The 22,739-nt window shown below is 35.6% G+C and overlaps 1 protein-coding gene across 1 annotated transcript in view; it reads left to right on the top strand.

Annotated features, from left to right (window-relative positions):
- The first annotated feature begins 310 nt into the window (after window positions 1-310).
- The window catches only part of LOC140160530 (galactosylceramide sulfotransferase-like), a 196,521-nt gene continuing 174,092 nt past the window's right edge, over window positions 311-22,739 (top strand). Inside the window, exons 1-2 of the mRNA XM_072183768.1 lie at window positions 311-880; window positions 15,053-15,328. Coding sequence (XP_072039869.1) covers window positions 15,084-15,328 — 245 coding nt within the window. The 5' untranslated portion in view covers window positions 311-880; window positions 15,053-15,083. The remainder of the gene's footprint in view (window positions 881-15,052; window positions 15,329-22,739) is intronic.

The following is a 22,739-nucleotide window of genomic DNA, read 5'->3' as shown; positions in this document are numbered from 1 at the left end:
ACAAATCTAGAATGTATGCACAATAAAAAAAAAATTAAATTAGAAAGAGGGCATGCGTCATATGCACTAACCACACAGTCGCAAACAGTGCTTGACACGATTGTCATGGAAAGGTTTTGATTTATGCCTTGCTCCAGTTTTATCCCGAGCTACAATAGTTCAATATGGCAACACTGAACAGGCGCGCAATTGTTCAAACTCGCTGGACTGCAAGCAGCATAATAACCCGGCAGTGCACAATGCACTGAATGGATGTATTTGTAGGCCGTGGGCCCTGAACTGATGAATATAATACTGCAGGTGATTGGAGCTATGCACATGTCTACCAGCAATCTGCAAGATTTCTTGTGCAACCAGTTCTGGAAGGATATAATTTTGGGTGTTACGGGACAGCAATCGCTGTTTACTTACGCTGTCTAGGTTGTCTGTACATGTGCTGGCAGCAGCAGTGATAATCATGTTAATCACACATCGCCGCAATGCAGACTGATTCGGGAACTTCCCATTGAGCTAGCTCCATTGAGCGTGCAGCTCAGCTGATACCAACACAACAGTGTTTGACTTCCGACTGGCAGATAGTAGCAGAATCATGCTCATGGAATAAAATACATCTACATCATTTTTGTGATTTTTGCCAAACGATTTTTCAATACTTTGGATGCATTTATATATATACGGGATTTTATGGTGTGAAATTAACCGCCAGATGTGCGGTAGTGCTGGTAGCGCACCCTTATTTCAACAGCAGCAGGCAGGGCATACAGGCAGAAGGTACCAAGACCATCAGTCCCGCGAGGCAGTTCTGGGCTGGTGTTGACAAGGAACGACCATACAAGGGTGATGAACTTTAATACATGCGAGTTGTACTGTTAACTCATTTGTAAGTACATGTATGTTGTAAGGGGTTTTTCTGGGGGCAGAGACTTGCTATAAATGTTGGTAGGTGCATTGACCTATACAGTGTACAAGGGTTGGGAGGGAGAAATGGAACAAAACTTCCCTCGGGAACATATTGTTTTCCTTAGGCAACCCATTCGTGTCTCAATCAGTGAATGGATTCATAAATACAGCCTGAATTAACATGATTAAAAAGCAGACTTCTTTGATGTTTTAAACATTTATGACAATAGTGTAACTGCAGATCATCTCCCTTGCCTTTGTGTGTGGGCAGAGTGTGGTGGGTTTGTTTAATAGAAGACCAGTAATACCACAATAATTTAAGTTAGCCTTTTCGAATCGTGGAGTGAAGGTCGTACGGTATTCTACTATACAATACATAATAACCCGATCATGACTAAATACAATCTTCAAACGCTGTGACCTGGAAACAACTATAACATGAACTGGCCCTGAGTGAACCGAACAGGCATACATTTGTACATTCCATAAAGAGGTGGATATAAATTGGATTTTCGTAAGTGCCTTTTCAAATCGGTATTGTATAAAATGTACATAAAAAGTGAAATAGGCCTATATATAGGCCTATTAAAGGGCAATTCATCGATCTGTTCATTCGGAAAATCATCAAAAGTCATCTTAAAGGAGTATTTCGTGATCCTAGCATCCTCTTTTTTATGACATTTTTCAGTACATATCCACGAAAAAGCATATTCCCAAAATTTCAGTTGATTCCGATTTTGCGTTTGCGAGTTATGCATGATTATGTGTATTACACTGCTCCATAGACAATACGTTGTAATTTCGTTCTGGTGCACCAGAACGAAATTCAAATTTCGCGATATCTTTGCTAAACGAATTAATCTGCAAGAAATATTTTGTATATAAACATTATGTAGCCAGAGTATTCCAGTGATATAAAAGTGGGGGGATGAGGCTGTGGATCACGAAGTGCCCCTTTAATGCACCTTTGTAACATGTTGTAAAAGTGTGTTAGGTGCCATGCACTGGCCTGCTAGTTGTCAAGCCGAACGACAAAATATGACATTTTACACGAAACTGTGTAAAAACTCAACTTATAGAAATACGTTTGAATGGTGCTTCAAAATGTTTTCAAAACTGCTGTCTTCCCATTTTTTTTTTCATCTTGCCCAATTTGTGATTTCAAAAAGTAATACCTATATATATTCGATTTATAAATAATTTCAATTCTGTTATATTACTTTCGCTGCTTGGATCGCTGAAATGAAAGCAATTACTACTGGTATAAAGTGTTGATGAGTTATCTTCGATGCCATGCACATTATTTTTTTTTTTTTTGAGACCAACTATAGATTTATGCTTACAACAATCATCTATATTATAGCAAATCGTGCTTTTTGTTATATAGGGTCAGACTATACTATATACCGAGTTTAAAAGAAGAGGTGTGAATTCACAATTAGATATTACTCGAAATGAAACAAGTCCATCGTTAGTATGGACCACTACCTTCATGTATGGACCTACCGCAGCTCTATATCATATTAAAATTCAATGGTAATCAGAATTGACCCTCAAAACTGTTAAATTACAATATGCCACCTTTCTGATTTGTCAAAGATATTATTATTTTTACGGAACCATCTTTTTAGTATTGGTAATCAACATGGCATAAAAGGAAATATATATTGTGCACTAGTATATATTACCCACACTGATTGTATAGCCTATACAATATTAATACGAGTATTAATCATGCCCACCACATATTGTGTATTCATCCATAATTCAACATTGTTAAAATGTACATTTCATTCCGTTTCCATAGATGAGTTGTGTGCGTTCTGTCAAATGGAGAGTCTCACACAAAAGAAAAGCTCGCGAAGAAGTTGTTGAAGTTTGCATACACATACCCTGGGCATTATATGCGTGGTATTGTGATTTGCAAACAGACCGAAAGACCACTAAACTGGATTTATAACACGCTAGAAATTGAATAAAGATATTTGAAACAAAAATACGTCATTTATAATTTGTCTCATCATATAGATGGTCTCATAAACACATATCCTTTAGCTTTATCAGCATGCTGATGACGAGACTTTTCAGATGAAAGAGGAAAATGGTATTAAAAGTCATATCACCTGTTTCTTTAACGTACTATATTCCTAGTTGCGACGCCTTAGACCGCAATGGTATTATTTACATTATGCCTAATTGTTTTGATCATTAGCGTTTAACCTTGACACGTTGACAGTGAAATCTGTTAGCAATTTCCAAAGATAATTATATTTTATGCATTTTTAGGACCTTAATTTTTGCTGTATTAATGATAGGACTTTATTTGGCATAATGTGCAATTAGGTTAAGATCATTTGCTATTTAAAATGTATATTGAATTACAATTAAAGGTCAAATCATAAACACTGAAAAAATCAACTACTGTCTATGGTCAAATTAAGGGTTTCACCTGCATGGTTCGCCCCGGGGGCACTCAACTTTGGAGGTGACGCGTATGTAGGGCTGTTAAGACCCCTTTTTCAGCATCGCTGTCACCCAAAGACCCCATATTTTTTACGAACACATGTTCTGTCACCCAAAGACCCTTATTTTTTCATTTGATCTGTCACCCAAAGACCCTTACTTGTTCAATTTTAACAGCAACTTTCATTTATCACTGATTTTGTCACTTATTTTGATAAAACAAAGAATTTTGAAGCCATTTAGAACTAGAAATTCGATTTTTTCGAGGTTTCTGTTGCGCTGTTTCGGCTCTCACCCAAAGATTTCATTTAAAAAAAAGGTCATGTTCTCACCCAATGACCCCATATTTTTTACATTTTGCTCTCACCGAATGCCAAAAATCATGCTCTCACCCAATGACCCCATATTTTTTACATTTTGCTCTCACCGAATGCCCCTTGGTGCGAAAGTGCCAGCCCTACACCTATATCCATTTCAAATTGAAGTGCCCCCCCGGGGGTTCGCCGTCGCGTCGGACCATTATACCCTATGGTCGGACAAATAAATTGTCAAGCTTTTGTGATTAGGTCCCTACACCCGACTTCTTCAGCTAGGACAAAACTGTTGTTGGGAACTACATGCAGAATTAACAGTTGTATCCAGAAGAAGCCAAGAGATTCACTCCAAAAACCCGTGTTTAGCCATTGAACACATTTTTGTCTTTACCTTGTAGTTGTAAACATATGTTTAAGCTAAACATTTACGTATCAAATTCCTAAGCATCAATGTTTAATGGCTAAACATCAACCATCATAATACTCTTAACATGTTTAGTATCTAAATACTTTTACACATTCATGACATTGAAGGCAAGAATGTGTTTAGGAAAGTGCTATTTTACTGTTTTTGCACTGTAATCCTGACGAAAGCTTGACAAATTTATAGACACATCACAAAAAGAAAGTACACACTTTACGAGACCATAACTCAAAATATATACATCCATTTTAAAATTGAATCAGCAAAAAGAAACCCATTTAAGTCCATAAACAAATTTATTTTGATTTGATACCTCATTTGTCTGAAAAGCTCAAAAGTTAAAAATTATTCCCCTGCGTTGACCAGTGACGACTAGGCACTCTATAATCATGATAATACTAGTATAAATAATAGCAAAATTGTCAATGGGTTTCGGTGCAACTTTTGAATTTGCATCTTTTTCATTCAAAGGGTCACCATTCGCTACTTGCACGGTTCCGCCATTATGCACTATGTGCGGGAGAGCCTCGAACTGGCAGCATACATGAAAGGAAGAATTATGTAACCTTACACAGAACGTTATGACTAGTTCAATTCCCATTCATGTATGCTGCCAGTTCGAGGCTCTCCCCGCACATAGTGCATAATGGCGGAACCGTGCAAGTAGCGAATTGCAGCAAACGAGGCGTCAAAATTTGCAGACAAAAAAGGGTTTATTTCTAAAATTTTAAAATTTGCGACTTGTTTACTTATCGACAGCGAATCCAATTGAAACCCTTACAGATATATTTAGGATAGCCGTTGTAAAAGTAAATTGAAGGTTAGTTGTTTTTATATATTTTTGGTATCAAACGACAATGTTGTATCTTCTTCTACTGATAATCTTCGTCATAATTTAAATGCAAGCACAATTGGCAATAACGTAGTATTTACTATATTATCACTGATAATGTCAAGTTCACCAGACAGCCATTGTCATATGATAACACTACCGCGCAAAAATATATGGGAAGAAAAGATCAACTCGAAATTGAACTAAAATGCGAGGATTTAATGGTTTTCCAAAATATAGCATTATAATCATTGTGAAATACAAAAAGAAATGTGAAAAGAATAAACTCGTGCATTCGCCTACTAGAAAAGGGTATACTTTGTGTCTGTTTTTTGTTGTTGAGATAATTAAACTTTAAGGCAAATGTTAAAGTATAAATCGAAGTATATTATTTGTCATGTTTGTGAAATTATCTTTCTGAGCCTATAGGTTCAAGGACAGCGCCATGGCATATAACTGCCTTTGTGTTTGGGTATTGTGAACTCGAGTTTTGGTTATATACAAGTTTTCTTGTACATAGGTACGTGGTATAAATGAGCCAAAACTGTCCCACATGCCCAACCATGGTATAGCATAGTGAACAAGTTCAGTAAAATTAGTTTATCAAGCGTTCATTTGGTAATCGGCCTCATCAACTTTTAAGTTAGTACTTCATTTTTAAAGGGAAAAGTACTTAAGAGGCGCGGTTCATGTTCTGTTGTCTATCTTACTATAGATTGAGGCCTACCACCAAAACAATACGTTTCCAAATTTTGAGTTGCACCGCTGCATGCAGCGGTTTTGATATAAGAAGAAACGTGTAACATTAAGGGGGTACTATACACCCCTGGCCAATTTTGTGTCCATTTTTGCATTTTTCTCAAAAATTATAGCGCATTGGTGACAAGTAAGATATGTATATTATATGGGCAAGGACTACAACTACTACACTAAAAATTCAACAACTCAAGCCAAGTAGTTATTGATATGATTTATTGATCAAATATTGGTTTTCCCTCATTTTTGACTGTAACTCCATGCACAGCTGTTGTCTGTATTGAAATAAAAGTTCCAGTGCAGTAGTTGTAGTCCTTGCCCTATAATATACATATCTTACTTGTCACCAATGCGCTATAATTTTTGAGAAAAATGCAAAAATAGGCACAAAATTGGGCAGGGGTGGTGTAGTACCCCTTAACAATACCCATACGGGGGAACGGAAAATTGGCAACTTTGGGGACGAAAATGTGACTTTTTTTCCTCACACTAAAATCCTGGCTGCACTATGGACGAATCCAATTTCACGCATTCCTACACCTCAATGGCAGCAATAGCTGGGTCCCCGTCGGCTCAATCTCACCTAAAATGTGAAATATTAAACTGCATTCTATCACCCGTGTTACACGTAGACAAAAGAATGATGACAGTTTACAACACAAAAGAATCAAACATCTAATTTTAAGCGGCTTTAATCCTCCCAATTGGGCAGTCATAACACCAGTTTGGTGCTGCGGGGACCCAATAATGGCCGACCAAATCCTGACAATGACTTGGCTCGTTGGGTTCGTCTATACCATGTATGCTGATGCTCTGGTACTATATCCTAGTATTTATACAAAGCTATGACCCTTTATACCAGTGACAAGTTATATACAAAGCCTGATGACCCTTTATACCATTGACATGGTAGCCGATATAGATATCGCTTATCTCTCGTCATAATATTTGACTACTAGCATGACTAGTACGTGTATAAGTGTTGCTATATGTAATATGTTGGTGTACATGTAAACTGAAAGCAAAATTAAAACGTACACAAAGAAGATAGCGTAAGATTAGAAGGTCGTTTATCTGTATACATCACCATTACGAAGGTTTCAATGTTGATATACCTTTTCTACAGGAAAGAAAATTATTAATATATTGATATAATTGAATATATGAATACAAAACCCACCCAAGTCCATACTTTGGCCAAATTGAGTTAAGCATGAGAAATTGTTGCTATACATAGGCCTGTCATAATGTACGAAAGAACAACTCAAATTCATCCTCTGTGTCTATTGGGCATATGAAAAATAGCATGTATGAAAGAACCACCCAAGTCCATGATTTGAGTCTTGTAACACATTGATTGAAATCCAGTATGTATAAAAGTCCACTTGTAACACATTCATTGCTGGAGAGTGAAGGAAATTATGTGGTTTATATTACATGGCAGAATGCTTATCAACATTATACATACCTGTGTGCTTTATTTTGTACTATCTTACCAGTGGTAATCTCATTCCAACAATTGTATATGATTCAAAAAACCACCCAAGTCCAGCATTTAAAATGAACCCCATGAAGTCCCTGAAATCATCATAATGCTAATCGTCATACCTAATACACCCAAACCCACTCATTTGCACGTAAAACTTACCATATTGACCAGGTAAATCTAACTGAAGGAATTAAAATGATACACAGGTTTTTTTCTCAAAATCACTTCCCATGGGCTTGGGTGGGTTTTGAATTGAATTGAATTATTCATAGGAATGAAAACTTGTGCAACGTGATGTCAATGTTGTTAATCAGTAGTCGAATTATGTCCCGATCCCGTCTTCTGAAGATAGCACTATATCCACATGCACCATGAGCCAGAGTAATTTGCATATACAGTACAGAGTCACTTGGATCAGGATACCGTATAGAATATGGCCCCTGCTTGGATAGTTGTTGGAATTTTTGTCTGACAATGATTTTCATTATTTATTAGAAATGGCTAACTTGTAATGCATCAGTGGGTTTAGCTTTGACCAGATGTTATTTGATATATGATCAAAGTCTCTTTGTATTTTTTGGTGAAAAATTTAATTAAATACACTGGAAAATGTTGGTGAAATTTTAATTATAAAAATAGTTTTACATTTGACCCCAACACAGCTGATATTTATTAATTTATTTGCATTGTATAACTTTTTACAATATGTTGTTCGTGCATGGTGTATACTTTCAAATATCTTTTATTGTTAATTGTTACTTGTTAATGATTCCAAAATGTTTACAATCAGTCTGTTTACTATATGTTATGCTGTCAATAATTTGCAAGTGTTAAGTTTCGAATTATTTAAATTGAAGTGTTCAAATCCAACAACAGTGTCATTGGCCATGTCAAATTTTCTTGATCTGTTCAAGCATTTTCGGACTTAATGACAAAAATGAAGTATGAAAAAACTGCCCAAATTCCGAGATAATTCATATACTTAAAAGTCCCTTTTGTCAGAAACTGACTTGATACGCTTGATATGGTCCCGTATTCATTCAAATCGTCAACCGAGATGCCACTTCTAATGGGCTTCTTCTGATTATAATTTCCATTGAGTACATAATTATTTCTGCACCAATTTTGACACCCAAAAAAGGGAAATTGGCCGGTGGTGATATAAGTATACCCATGCCGTACCCGTGTCCGTTTCATCTAAAAACAAGAAATTTGAAGGCCAGTTAATACTTTGTTTACCATATGCACACACTTAAAATACGACCCTTTGCCCTTTATACCCTTTTTTAAACCATTTATATATTGCACCATTTTACAAGTGCTCCTTGAAATTCTTTGAAATTCTTGTATTATACAATCCGGGGTCAATCCGTCTTTTGTACATAGAAAGCATGACATGTTTGTATACGGATATGGGTGTTTTTGTTAAAGACTAATTCTATTGCAAATGTGAGAGCAATATTAAATGATATAATAAGACTTATATACAAAACGCCTTTGGCATTTCGAGCCTTTTTTTCTGAAGACATGCAAGAAAGCATTATCATGATTATAGACCACGTGACCTTGGCTTTGACGGTGTACTTTTTTTACAATATATCAAAAAAAAATACACCAAATCGAGGAAATTATTTTATCATTGAACAAAATTAAGTATCGAGGGCGTCGGAAATTTGAATAGGTTCACTTACATATTTCAATCCTAATATTATATGGAAAGGTTTACAAAATCAATTTTTATCCTGAGGTATTTAAATTTTAACGGAAAACAGTATACGTATCCCAATTCCGACTCCCAAGCGACCAAATAAAACTCAAATCAGTTTAGGTAATTTTGTTAATAGAATGACTGTAATTCCCAAGTCTGACAATCTAAATCGAATATAATGTAAAACAAATATTAATAATCATCTCAATAAAATTAAGACTAAAAAATCAGCTCCTTTACTTCACCATCGGGTGTTCATATTATATAAATTTGCCGGCTTTATAACATGGTTTATAATTCTCGTGAATTACACTCGAGAGAAATGAACAAGATTGTCGTCATGTTCACTATATTAATTATAATGAGACGATTTTCTGTCCTTCATGAACATACATAGATGCGCATTTTTGACTGATTACAGTTAACATTGATACATATTAGCTTAAATGGATATAAGCTGGATGCGTTGTCGTTTACTTTAATGCCAGCCCAATAACAAATCGATGGCAAATTAAACTATAGGGAAGCAGGTGAAACCAGTTGGTTTTTTGATTAGCCTAAGATTGATTAGTGGCATGCAGGATAAAAAGAAGCCTAGCTCTAGGACCCACTGATGGAATTTAACGTCTTTTTTCGTCGTCAATTAATTATATGCTGCATATAACATGTATAATAGCATGGATCAAGACATCATGCTTGTATTTAACCCACCATGCCCACCAAAGGGAAATCCCCGGTATATAATGATGATAAATAAGTGTTAACGTCCTTTGATTTATTAATTATACATGTATTCAATTTTTGATGCTTACGTACATGGGAAGATCACATGCTCTATCTCTAGAAAATCGTAAGATCATATGGTCGAATCCAACCAAAAGTGTCCACGGGCCAAAAATAAAAGTCCGAAATAAAAATGTCTCCACAATTATTTCCTTTTGCCCATTGATTGATGACATATTGGCCTTATAGGAACCAAAAGTGCCATTACTAATCTTGAAAAATAAATCCAGGACGTGTGATAGTAAATGTGATATCAAAACCCAATGTTACCTACGAATACCACTAGGATGCTTTCACTATCGCAATACTAATCAACCTAAAACAAATGGAATATTCCCATTAACGCTTTTTTTCGTGTAATGTAGACCACAGGGTGTCAGGAGAATGCTAACTCAACCAGAAAATATTTGTTCTTATTTTTATAACGCGATCAATATGATCTTAGTCAATTTATGCTAGTTTATTTTTGAAAATGAAGTTTAGGTCAGTTTCTGTATTTTATTTATCAAATGAGTATGAATCAATTTACACATTGTATAAGAACGAGTATGATATATGTTTTCAAGAATATTAGGAATTATACGCATACACCTAACGCTTTATACAATGAAAAGGTGAAGAAACCTGGGTATTCGTAGGTAACATGAGCGATTTAACAATATCTATATTGAGTTTATAGGTTTAAATTTTGCTATTATGGTAATGAATTAATAAAATGGTAGTTTTTAGATCCCTTTCAGATGGTACGTCCAAATGAATAAATGCCATTACCTTAGATCAAAATTTTTTGATGCTTTTAGCAAGATTTTGACCACTTCATTTTGATATACAAGTAGTTAATCAGCAATTTTACATAATAAATATTTGTTGAATGAATCCGTATATGGGTAATAATAGTGTCCTGGGGTACCGCTTAAAGTTTTGACAATTAATTTCCATTGGTAGGGACACTTCATTACACATGTCATGTATTATGCTGTATTCGTAAGTAACATTTCAGTATTTGTAGGTAAGAATTAGACTTTTGGTGGATATCGCAATCAAAACTTCATTTTATAAAGCACTTTGAATGTATTATTTTCTTTATGTGCGTTTATCGATACTTTAGACCCTATCATGTATTAATAATGTCAGTTCACAACGGTTGAAAGAGGATTGAAGTAAGAAACAAAGGCACTAAAGTGACTTTAATTTGCTTAATTGCACACAAATCGCTTAAAACCGTTATTGCAGACTTGTGAAGTCCATCTTGGAGTTAGTTACGTCTTGTGGCCTTTCGTTTGAGGGCAACTACAATTAGCTTTATACCAGGGTCCATCAATGTGTTGTCTAGATCATGAGACAATGAGAACAGTCGTTTTTACCATGGTATTCGTAGGTAACCTTAGCGAAAACGTCAAAAGTTACCTTTGAATAAATCAATTTGGACACAAATTACTAAGAAACCAGAAGGTCGGTAAACATTTAAAATGAAGCACATATGACAGTTGACAAATCCAAGTATTTATCCCTTCTAATCTTCTTTGAATCTGATTTTTCTTTCAAATGAGCAGACCGTCGTCTATTTCAGTACATATTTTTCACCAATTACGCCGTATTCAGTTTTGCATGGTGGGCATGTATGTGAATTCGCAACTTTCATTGACATATGATTTGATAGCAAACATATAGGCCTTCGTTATGTACCAATATGGGCATTGGCATGAATGGCGGTGTTTCACAATACTGTCATGATGTCAAAGTGTATTCGTAGGTAACATTCGGTTACCGAAATTTACCTACGAATACTTGCTTTTATTGTTGACATCTCAGAAATATTTAAACGCAGGTTATTGAAACTTGGTAGAAATAAAGAGTGTATTACCCTGCACCTATTGCTTAACTATTGTTTACTATTCTCTCACTTTGTGGAAATGGCACAGCTTTTAACATGTATTCGGAGGTAATGCATATTTTTTACCAAACCTACCTTTGTGCCATTTAGAATTTCTGGCAGCTAAACACATTAATAAAGATGTCCGAATGCAATGCATTTCAGTATTGGACATATCAAAGCTTGTATCAATTGCGCATTTATTAGTGATTTCCATTTTTAAAGATATATCTAGTGCTATGAAAAATTGTATTCGTAGGTAATGTAAAAAATACCACTCAAAAACTTATCACAAAAATTTCATAATTATGTACAAATATGTGCAAAAATGAACAGGCAATCTTTGAATACACACCTTTCAGGAAATCAATTTAGATTCAATCCAATGACTTCTTTTCATAACTGATTTAGATGTTTTAAAAATACTTTAAGAAATATTTTGAAAAAATGGGTAAAAATAGCATGTTTTGGGGTCTCTGTGTCTAAGTTTTTCACATAAGGGGGTCTTATTATGTATGGCGCGAAGCGTATGATCAAGGCGAATAAACACAATACAAAAACGAATGCCAATTGATTAATATTTTTAAGTTATGGCCCTGAACATGCCGTGTACACTTTTCGTTGGATTCGACCATATACATGTATTACTGGAAGCTATAGTTCTTCCATACGTATTATATAGGAACAGTTTTTATAATGTTGCTCTCGGAAATGATGAGAGGGGTGAGGACGAGCCGTAAATCGCACACACAAGTTGAGAAGGTGTGGAAGGAGAGGGTATCAAGAATTATTGACACCAAATAAGAAGAAGAAATTAACTTTTATTGCAGAAATAAGGGTCTTGGTCCTCTGACCCAACCTGGGAAGGACATTATCTTCTCAAAGGTTCAGTGAAGACACTAGTAAAGGCCATATATTTTATAATTATAACTATTATTTACACCGATAAGTGGCGGGAAGAAAACTATTATTTTATATAGGGCATTTCCATGAAATGATGGACAGATCTCAAAAAAATGAAATTACTTCAAGGAATGATTTTTTCTGCTTAAATCACTCCAAATACATGCAAGTATTCAGGAAAAAAATTTCAAGCCATTTGGTTATTGTTTATAAAAAAAAAAAAAGTGTTTTTACTTATTGTGCGCTTTAAAGGAAGAAAATGTTGCACTTTTTATGATTTTAGCAATTGGCTGTAAAAAAAGTATTAGATTCCATCTAATTTTAAAATATGTTTGGATTAAATAAGTATGGCAATTGGTCTTTGAGAATCCAGAAGTAAAATGTTAATATAACCCATCATACACTTGTGTCACTTCATGGTTGAAGGTAATTCACAGCCTCATGTAACGCGTGTTACCGAAACAGACTATTATAAATTTATTTTGCTTAATATATGGTTTCCATTGATACCACTTAGAATTTTCCTCCTCCTAGTAAGGCCTTATGTAAAAGCCATGCACAATGAGATATATTCCTATCCACTACTTCACAGCGCGCTGTCAAAAACTGTCACGCGTGTTACTTGTAATGCGTGTTACCAGTGAAACGCGTGTTACCGTATTCCATACAATGCTAACAATGACTGTAAAGCCCGCTTTTACCATTGTAATTTGAATTGAGGACAGTGTTACAGTGCATTAACATCCTTTTCACTGTTGGTAACCCATGCTTTAGAAAGGGTGGGTTTGAAGGGTCCACAAAATGCTTAAAAGGGTGGGTTTGAAAAATTTCTGGTTAAAATGCTTGTCCAAATATAAAGCGTGGTCACTGATAAATTGACAATAAACTGACAATTGCAATATCAAAGCTTACTGTAATTTCCAATTGAATGACACTAAATGAAACACACAAAAAAATATTGAAATCCCATTCTGTTTGGCCATTTAAAACGTATGTAATTCTCTTTGGATGCAAATCTGCACCTCCTGGACCACCATAACCACTTATCTATGATCAGTAACCACGCTTAGAAAAGGTGGGTTTCGGAGTTTTGGTATAAAGGGTATAAAATAAAAAAGGGTGGGTTTGAAATAAAAAGGGTGGGTTTGTATCACCACTGCCAACTATGAACTTTTATGTTGAGGGCATGCATTTCATAGAGATTGTGGATGGCCAAGCAGTGGCATCCATCACGACAGAAGCTGCAGACCAAGATGAGGATGTTGATGATGGAAATATGGAGAGTATTGATGGAGTGGAGCCTCTTCCAGAAGATGTACCAGGTTGCTCAACTGATGAGTCACAGAAAGATACCTTGAGACAATCTAACACTAGTGTAAATCATGACAAAATATATGTCGGAAGCTGTTTTTTGTTGTTGAATATGATGGAGCATATTTCCCTGGTGAAGTGTTGGAAGAAGGGGATGGAGGTGACTTTTTAATTTCAGTAATGCATAGTGCTGGAAAGAATTGGAAGTGGCCAAGTGAAAAAGATATCACATTTTATCATAGGGAGAAGATAATTAGGGAACTTGGGGAACCAGTAGTAGTAAATAATTGGGGACACTACAAATTTCATGACCTGTAACTTGGTGTTTAAACGAAAAGTTGGTATTGGGTCTAAACTATACTGTTTTTATCAACTGAAATGATGTTAACTGGGATTGGTTAATAATTTCAGCAAGTAGTGTATCATCAATGTTTGGAAATGTTGAAAAATGTATTATTATGTTGGTCTTATTTGGCCGGACAAAGTGTAATGCGTGTTACCGTAACGTGTGTTACCGACTCTTTTACTATTTACTAAAAAAGTTTAACCTGCACTGTTGTTTTAAATAAATTATAATAAACCTCAGCACAATACTTGATTACAGTAGAAAGAACTTTTTTGCAGACTTGTTAGTTTGAGGACAAAGTTGAGAATAAGTTTATGGTTTTTTTTGCTTGTCCATCGAGTGTAATGCGTGTTACCGACATTCGCAGTACTACCTCATTCACATGAGTTGATCTTTCACCTTTGTGTGAACATGAGAATTAAGCCTTGGGTGGTAGGTGTTAAAATACAAAAGATGGATACAAAATTCAAAATACTATTTTAACTAGAGACTGCTAAACAAAGGTGGATGCACTAAAGTGTAACGCGTGTTACCGTGGAAATGCCCTATATATCATGTGCTACCGTAAAGTTTCACCTAATGGCGCACGTGGGCTCCTCTGAAATCATGACAAGAATTAGGGATCCGTGTCCTTATTTGCTGGTGGGAATTTTACGGGAGGGTACTGTTAGGTTGTGTCTAAAATTCCACTTATGTCAAGGGAGACCATAGCGCCACTAGGCGAGTATTTACGGTATTCTCAAATGCCAAGTAAGGAAATTATCTGAAGTGGCTTTCTTTTTCTCTCTCCCATTTCGTATATCCGATTTCGTATGATGAAATGGGAGAGACTGGGGCTCTATCTCGTGAAGATCTTCAGACCTTCAGACTATAAAGAAAACCCTCATCATGTCATATAACTAATTAATGATATATTAATTGTTCATTTTTGGTCTTGCTTTATTTTTCAGAGAGCAGTATAGTCTTTTCTAGCCTGCCACCATGCCGACTATTCCAGTGGTCTGTACCTGGCGCAGTCACGTCTCGCCCTGGAGCTTCCTCGCCTATGCCACACTGTTCTGCATGTTCTTCCTGATTTATTTTATAGCATTTGCAGCCCGGTGGCAAGTACCTAATAAAGCATTCGGATCTTTCACACAAATAGACACTGAGGATGATACGGATCTTGTATATGAGAAGAAGCGATGGGAACAAGTCCCACCACCACCTACCAAAGATAAAACACAGTAAGTGAAATCAGCCTTTAAAGGGGTAGTAAATTCTACCGGAGGTGATACAGAATACAGATTAGATCAGGTTTACATGTTAAGTATATGGTCAATTCCAGCGAAAGCAGGACAAAATTCTCTCTATGTTAACTTTCCACTTTAAAATGTCATTAATAAAGGAAATCACGTTATTGATGGAGCATATCATGTCACGTCATGTGCTCTCTTTGTGCATATAGGCCTTTACTAGCAAGTCATACCAGGGGACACGTTATGATAGCTTAAATGATTTGGCGTTACCCACGAATTCAAAGATAAAGCACCATATATGTCATTGAATGTCCTTCAATCAAAATGAAATTATTACCGTTAGAAAGACGTTTGCATGATCTCTCATCATTTGTAAAACGATTGAATTCCACCAAAGTTTGTGGACTCTAGAGGCCATTAAGTCAATTTGGCTAATAATTTTGTTACCCGCGTATCAAAAATAAAATGATCGTTCTGAAAAATGTTAAGTGAATATGCCATAAATGACTATATCTTGAAACGAAGTTTCGTTCTATAATTCTGAGGTCCAAGTGATTATTTTATGCAAATACGTTTTACCCATAAAATTCCATAAAATCAAATTTGACGTTACCCACGTATCAACTGTTACCCACGAGTCCAGCAAATATAATCGCCATAACTTAAATTAACATTTAATGACTTTGGACACTGAATTTAGTTTGACAAGCGCTTAAAATTGTAAATCGTAAAAATACGTTCACCGCTTTAAAAAGAATCTACGACGGTTTAAACTTTTGTTACCCACGAATCCCGAATAGATACTAACCTTGAAAAATAAGGAGATTGTTTATTTTAAGTTTAAATCAGCACATATTCAAGCCATGGGTATGCTATAATTTCGACAGTACTTACAGTTTATACACCTAAGAAACGCAAACCCCAAACGGTACTATAGTATTTATAGCTTTACCCACGAATTCGGCGTTACCCACGAATCCAAGGATTTACTCGTAAATTATATGTTTCTTATGCATCTTAACATTTTGAAAACATGCGAAATAGGTTCCAAAACAGTCCTGTTTAATAGCGTCCTCTTGAAGGTATACTGAAGCTGCATCATGAAGTTTTGATTGATTATCCTAAATTACCATTTTTTTTTTAAATGCAATTAGTTAGAGAAACGGGAATCATTGAAACAGAATGGAGGAATAACCGCATGGTGGTTTCCAACCTTCTGTAATAGTTTCTATTTTGCCGCTTACCAATATATACCTTCAAATATGTGTTACCCACGAACATTTTGGTTACCCACGAATCCCTACTTAAATTATAGTTAACAATGTATTGATAGTGTTTTAGTTCATAGGAACTGCCAAACACGAGTTAATAGAATATTGCTGCATGAAAATATGGAATGATTTTACTAAAATAATAATATAAAACTGTTTGCTCTGTCTATTTGAATTTGGCAACTTCATTATTCTCAAAACTTTTATACCCAAAATGCCATAATGATCCATTCTAAATATTGCATGTAGTCTGTATTTTGATTAAAATTCATGTTAGTGCCATTGCAGCCTGAATTATTGACATACGGAAAAGTATTTTTTATTTTTATTAAAATTTTTTAATAGGAATTGCTATTTTCCAGACGCTGTTACCCACGAATCCATCCGAGATCCTCATCCTGCGACGAGATACAAAATCTAACTTTATATTTATATGAAGCATTTATTCTAATCTTTCGAAATAATACAGTAATGTTAAATGACAGCCACTTTGGAAAGAGTTCGAAGAATTGACACAATCTTAACTGTACACCTGGTTCTTTCTTAAAATTTGTAATAACCAAACTATTTCTTTGTAGATATATGTAATAAAATTCTATTTTACGTTCAAAGTCTTCACCGGTTTCTAGTGTATATGAGTCACACATAAAATATTGAAAGATATTAAAGAAAGTGAAATTTTATGGCGTACAACAGGTGAAAAATGCTTGAATTCGTGGGTAACATGCATATGCGCATTTAACACTTTATTTGGTCTAGCAAGAAAAGTTATTTTTCAATCCGATGGCACTTCCACCTGATGATTCACTAGACATGATCGTCTCATTTGATAAGTCTAGAATTGAAAAGGAAAACATTTTCAAAATGGCCCCAGAGAGAATTTTGGCCCGCTTTGGCTGGAATTGACCATATATATTCTGTGGTGTTTATTTTTTTCTTGGGGAAAATACACTCCTTTTCGCCTTTTCATTTGCAAATTTCTTTCAATAGCTCTATATTTTGGATTGTTAGTGTTGCTGGGCATATTGTAAAGTCTTTCAACTGTCTATTAAGCACAGACGGAAATTATATTTGAATTCTGGGTGGACCTCAACACTGGCCTCTAACGCCTCAAATTGGAGGGTATCATACCGTACTGATCAATGTGAATCACTTGGGCCAATGATGACGAGGTCCACCCATTCAAATATAACTTCTGTTTGTTCTTAATATAAAACAGTTGAAAGACTTTGCAGTAAGCCTATATATAGAGCTATTTATAAGTATGAAAGAAATTTACAAATTAAAAGGTGAAAAAGTTTGTGTGTTCCCAAGAAATTAGATTTAACACCACAGAATATATATACTTGGTATGTAAACCTGACTGTTAAATCTGCATTAACTTCGGTGGCTTGCACCCAATAATTTGACTGTTTAAAAAAGCAAATTGAAATAACATAAATTGAACATGCATGTATAATAATTGTAGATAATGTGTTTGAGGTTTTCGTGATTAAACGCTGCGTGTTGTTCAGAGAAAATGAACACATGCATATCTATAAACTCGTCAACAGATATTAGATATTATTGCAAGTTCCGTGAATGTCCTTTTAAAGACAGTTCTTGTTTTAAATACAGTGGATTATATCATATTGAAGTATAAAATGAGCGAAGCACATTTCATACCCGGTTCTATTAAAAAGTAAATTACATGATGTACTTTTTATGTTATGTGTTTGGTTATTAAATGCAGTCGTAAAATGAAGGAAACAAAGAACATTAAAGTTTATTACAAGTCATGTAGGCCTACACATTAAACAAATGTATAACATTTGATTTCGATTTAACTATGACCTGTCACCTTATGTTTACAAGTGGGGCAGCAAATGTACAAAACAAGCTTTCAGCCATCTGGAGTTTTCATTCTATTATTTTGAATGGTTAAAATCTGATATTTGGAACATTGAATTCAACATGTTAGCTTGACCTATATTAACACATGGATATGGCACGTGCAAATATGCCAACAGACCTACGTGCCCGGGCCTAGACGTGTGTCATTGTATACAAGTAAAATTGACCATGCACATTTATAGATAGGCCTATACCTCCCGGCTATACCTAACGTCGTATATTGAATTTTAAAGTAGGGGCACGGGCCTATCTAGCTACTTGTTCAGTGCCTAGTATATGGGACCATGACAACCCCTCTCTGACATTACAAAATCCACCCTCGCTGGCAGCTTCGCGCGCACCCCCCCCCCCCCTCGAGGAACTAGATCTAGTTCTAGGCCTATCCTACCACACCCACATAATCAGCCCTAAACTTATACTTCTCCAAAAGGTCAATGGGTAAATCACTGTGAATTGTGGGCTGTTCCAGTTGAAATCCATACCCTATGGAAGACGTGACCTCATATCACCAGTCTCCCACTCAGGCATTAGAGTGTAGCACCAATCCGGCTTGAAACGTGGGGGCTGAAAAGAACAAAAAATGGACATTTTGCCGAATGGTTGGGGAGGGGGCAACGTCCTCCTGCCCCCTCCCCCACGGGATTGACGCCCATGCAGGGAATGTGAATTTCTGGGGTTACCTGAATGGGTGACTCCATATCATATTCATATGAAATCTACACCCCGTGTGTAGTCTGGGGATTAAGGTGCATGTCTTTCATAGGGGGTGTATGGATTTCAGCTGGAATAGCCCAATTAAGGTCATAGTTATTCCGTCAGAAACGAGATTTTTGGCATAATATGGATACTGTACAGCATCGTCTGGAGGATCCAAGGGCTATTCCAAGTCGTGCATGTTATTGATCGTTTTCGTGAATGAAGATATCATTTTGCCATGTTAAAATAGAGGAAAAATAAGACAAATTGAAATTTATATACCTGTCAATACGCTGTATATAGATTGTATAATATTAATAATTATGTTAAATGATCATGAGCAGAGATGGGTCAATGATATTGACATAACCGTGGAATGACCCAGGCGTCAATATCCAGATTGAATGCCACGGATAGGACTATATCATATACATGTCATATCGAAATTCAGGAGTTTGTGCATATCAAATTGAAGACGACATTCAAATTCATGTGAATTTTGTTGTTGTATATTTTGCATTTTCACACATATTTAATATCCATTTCGTCCATTTCACACATATGTTCTAAAAATTGAATATATTTGATAATGGTGAAACCACAGATTCTGGAAATAAAGGATCGGTGGTTAAACTCGATTCTTATGCATGAACAGACAAGTGCACTGAGATATAGGGTCTTCTATAGTGCAAAAAAATTGCAAGAGTTCATAAAAGAAATATACTTTGTGTAACGAAATAAATGGGAACATTATGTGGAAAGAGGGAGGTTGGAGGAGCATTTCATGCTATACGTATAGCTGAGAAAATGTGATTTTCCGCAGCAATGCGAGTTTCAATGTCCATGACAAGCCTGAGGTTGAAAAGTATGCACTTACACAAGTAAAGTTTCAGGCTGAATCAAAACGATTGGAACCCATTAGTTTTCAGTGATTATGGACATGGCTGCATGCCACATCAAAATTCAACATATATATGCATAATTTGTTGATTAATGTCATAAACAATCATAATATAATAAATTATGGTCATGAGGATCCCATGTTGCATTTAGAGAACAACCATCAACTGATTGGTACCAATCATTTTAAAGAGGAAGCCCCTCCAAAGCAGTTCTTCTGGGGTGAACCAAACCTGCCTGGTTCTCAAATTAATCAGTGGCAATTAGGTTATCTCTGAATTTGACAGGTGCTAATTGATGTTTTAAGGTTATTGCATCATTTGGCACCTGTCAAATTCAGAGATAACCTTGTTACTGATTAATTTTATAACCAGGCTGGTTTGGTTCACCCCAGAAGAACTGCTCTGGCGGGGCTTCCTCTTTAAGACAACCGTATAATTTGGTTCATACACTCACCAATATCTGTGACACACTATACCAGGCCCGTACGCAGGGGGGGGGGCGTCCGCACCCCCCCCCCCCCCAAATTTGCCAAAGTGTACAAAAAGTCTCAAAATTTCAGAATTTGCGAGCGTAGCGAGCAAAAAAAATCAGGTTTTTTACGGGTTTTTGGTCAAAAAAGGTCCAAATTTTGGAAAGAAAGTCCACTTTTCACAAAATCGCCCCCCTTGGGAAAAAAGTCCACTTTTTCAAAATCAGCACCCCCAAAAAAAATCCTGCGTACGGGCCTCCACTATACCATCATCGTCGTCGTAGTGTCGTCAATCGCCGTAGTCGTCAGTGGCGTAGCCAGCACTTTTTCAGAGGGTGGGCAAAGGGGGGCGGGCAAGGCAACATTCAAGGGGGCAAACTTTGACGAAAATGGTTAAAAATGGGCTAAAAATTACAAAAAAGACATAAAAATCTTAAATGTCCAGCATCCCACAGGGGGCAACACTTCTCACAGGGGGAAGCTTCCCCTTCCCCCCCCCCCAGCTACGCCACTGGTCGTCGTCATCATTTATTAGCTGCTTCAAAATGGTGATATTCAGGATATCTTTTGCTTGATATTGGCCGCAAAATATTTCGTGGCCACTGGGCATACATAAGAACTATTTATTTACACACAATGGTTGAATAGAGAAAATCAACCATGTAAAGTTGAACTTTTTAACTCAACTCAGATTTCCCATTAATGACCTTTGAAAGTCAAGTTGAACCGACGTGTTGAACCAGGGAAGTGGTTTAACGATGTTTATTTTATTTGATTTACTAGATTTTTGACAGACCAAAATATTCTGTGGACAGACACACTCTTCTTATGGTGTATACTTATCCTAAGAATACGATGCATTTGGTACAATTTTAAATATACTGATAAGAAAACTTGATGTAAAAAAACTATGATGTGATGCAGTTTACTCTGCAATATATAAATCGGATTCGGAGTATAGCATCAAAATCCAGGTCAATTATACAAAACTATAAACGCTGAAATGTTTTTCAGGAAAATAATGTTTTTGAAAATGTGCCGTTTAATTTTGGAGAATCATCAGAATGTACAAATTTGAAATGTTGTAATTTCAGTAAAGAGTGCATGTGAGTACTACCGATTCCATAAAAATACATTGTGGGGGGGGGGGGGGGGTGAAAAAATATTATCTTAATGGTTTTTTCCTCAATCCATAATATTTTTTAGTTGGAGCTGACTGAGGCAAAAGTCAAATTGTTAATATATGGCTACACTGTAAAAGTCATAGAACACTTGACACTAGTGTTCTGTCTCTGTTTCATGAAAAGATGTGTGCATATCCATACTAAAATTTGCCTTAAGAAGGGTAGACGAGGTATTGTTGGTCGAAGCAACCTAAAAATCGATTTTCATTATCTAGTTTAATATATTATTGAAAATTAGCACCTTAATGTTTTGCAAAAGTCCATTCTACAACTAGTATACTTTGCAAACTTGCTTAATTTATTGTTGTTAATGAGTTATGTACGTTTTACAAAAGTGTTGTTGTTTCTGCCCTCGCAGTACCTATAAAAGTGTATCTGTGATATTTTAATTCTTCTACACGCTCGCTATGAATTGAGCAATGCAGTTTTTGCCAAAGCTCAATATCATTTGTAAGATGCTGTGAATTACCAAATCACAACAGTTTAAAATAATTAATAACCTTAAATAGTGTCTCCTTACCTAGCACTATCACAAAAAGGAAACAATGTTACATTAATATTTGATTTTGAAAAATAAGACAACATTTGCAAAAATTAGAATACATATGTAACACCTTTTGAACACTTGACACGTGTTCTTATTTCCTTATGTCTTTCTTTGTTTTATTTGAACATGTTCTTGTAGTTTGAACACGGATGTTCTGAAATATTTTAGAACACTTATTACACATGTGTCATGTGTTCAACTGTATCTTATGAACACGTCTCAGGTGTTCACACTAGTGTTCTCTAAATAAGTTGAACACGTGTCATGTGTTAAAAAACCGTTACATTAATGAACGCGTTCCATGTGTTTTGGCCAATTTACAGTGTAACTTTAGGAATAAGGGCGTGACAAGTCAAATATCAGTCTTAAAACTTTCATATTTTCTATTCTATAACTAATTATTAAAAAATTAAAATAGTAAAATTAAGAGTAATAA

This window comes from Amphiura filiformis, chromosome 9, assembly GCF_039555335.1.
Source record: "Amphiura filiformis chromosome 9, Afil_fr2py, whole genome shotgun sequence".
In the NCBI taxonomy this organism is placed as follows: Eukaryota; Metazoa; Echinodermata; class Ophiuroidea; order Amphilepidida; family Amphiuridae; genus Amphiura; species Amphiura filiformis.
Note: the sequence above shows the minus strand (reverse complement) of the source record. Positions and strands in the feature narration are given on the sequence as shown.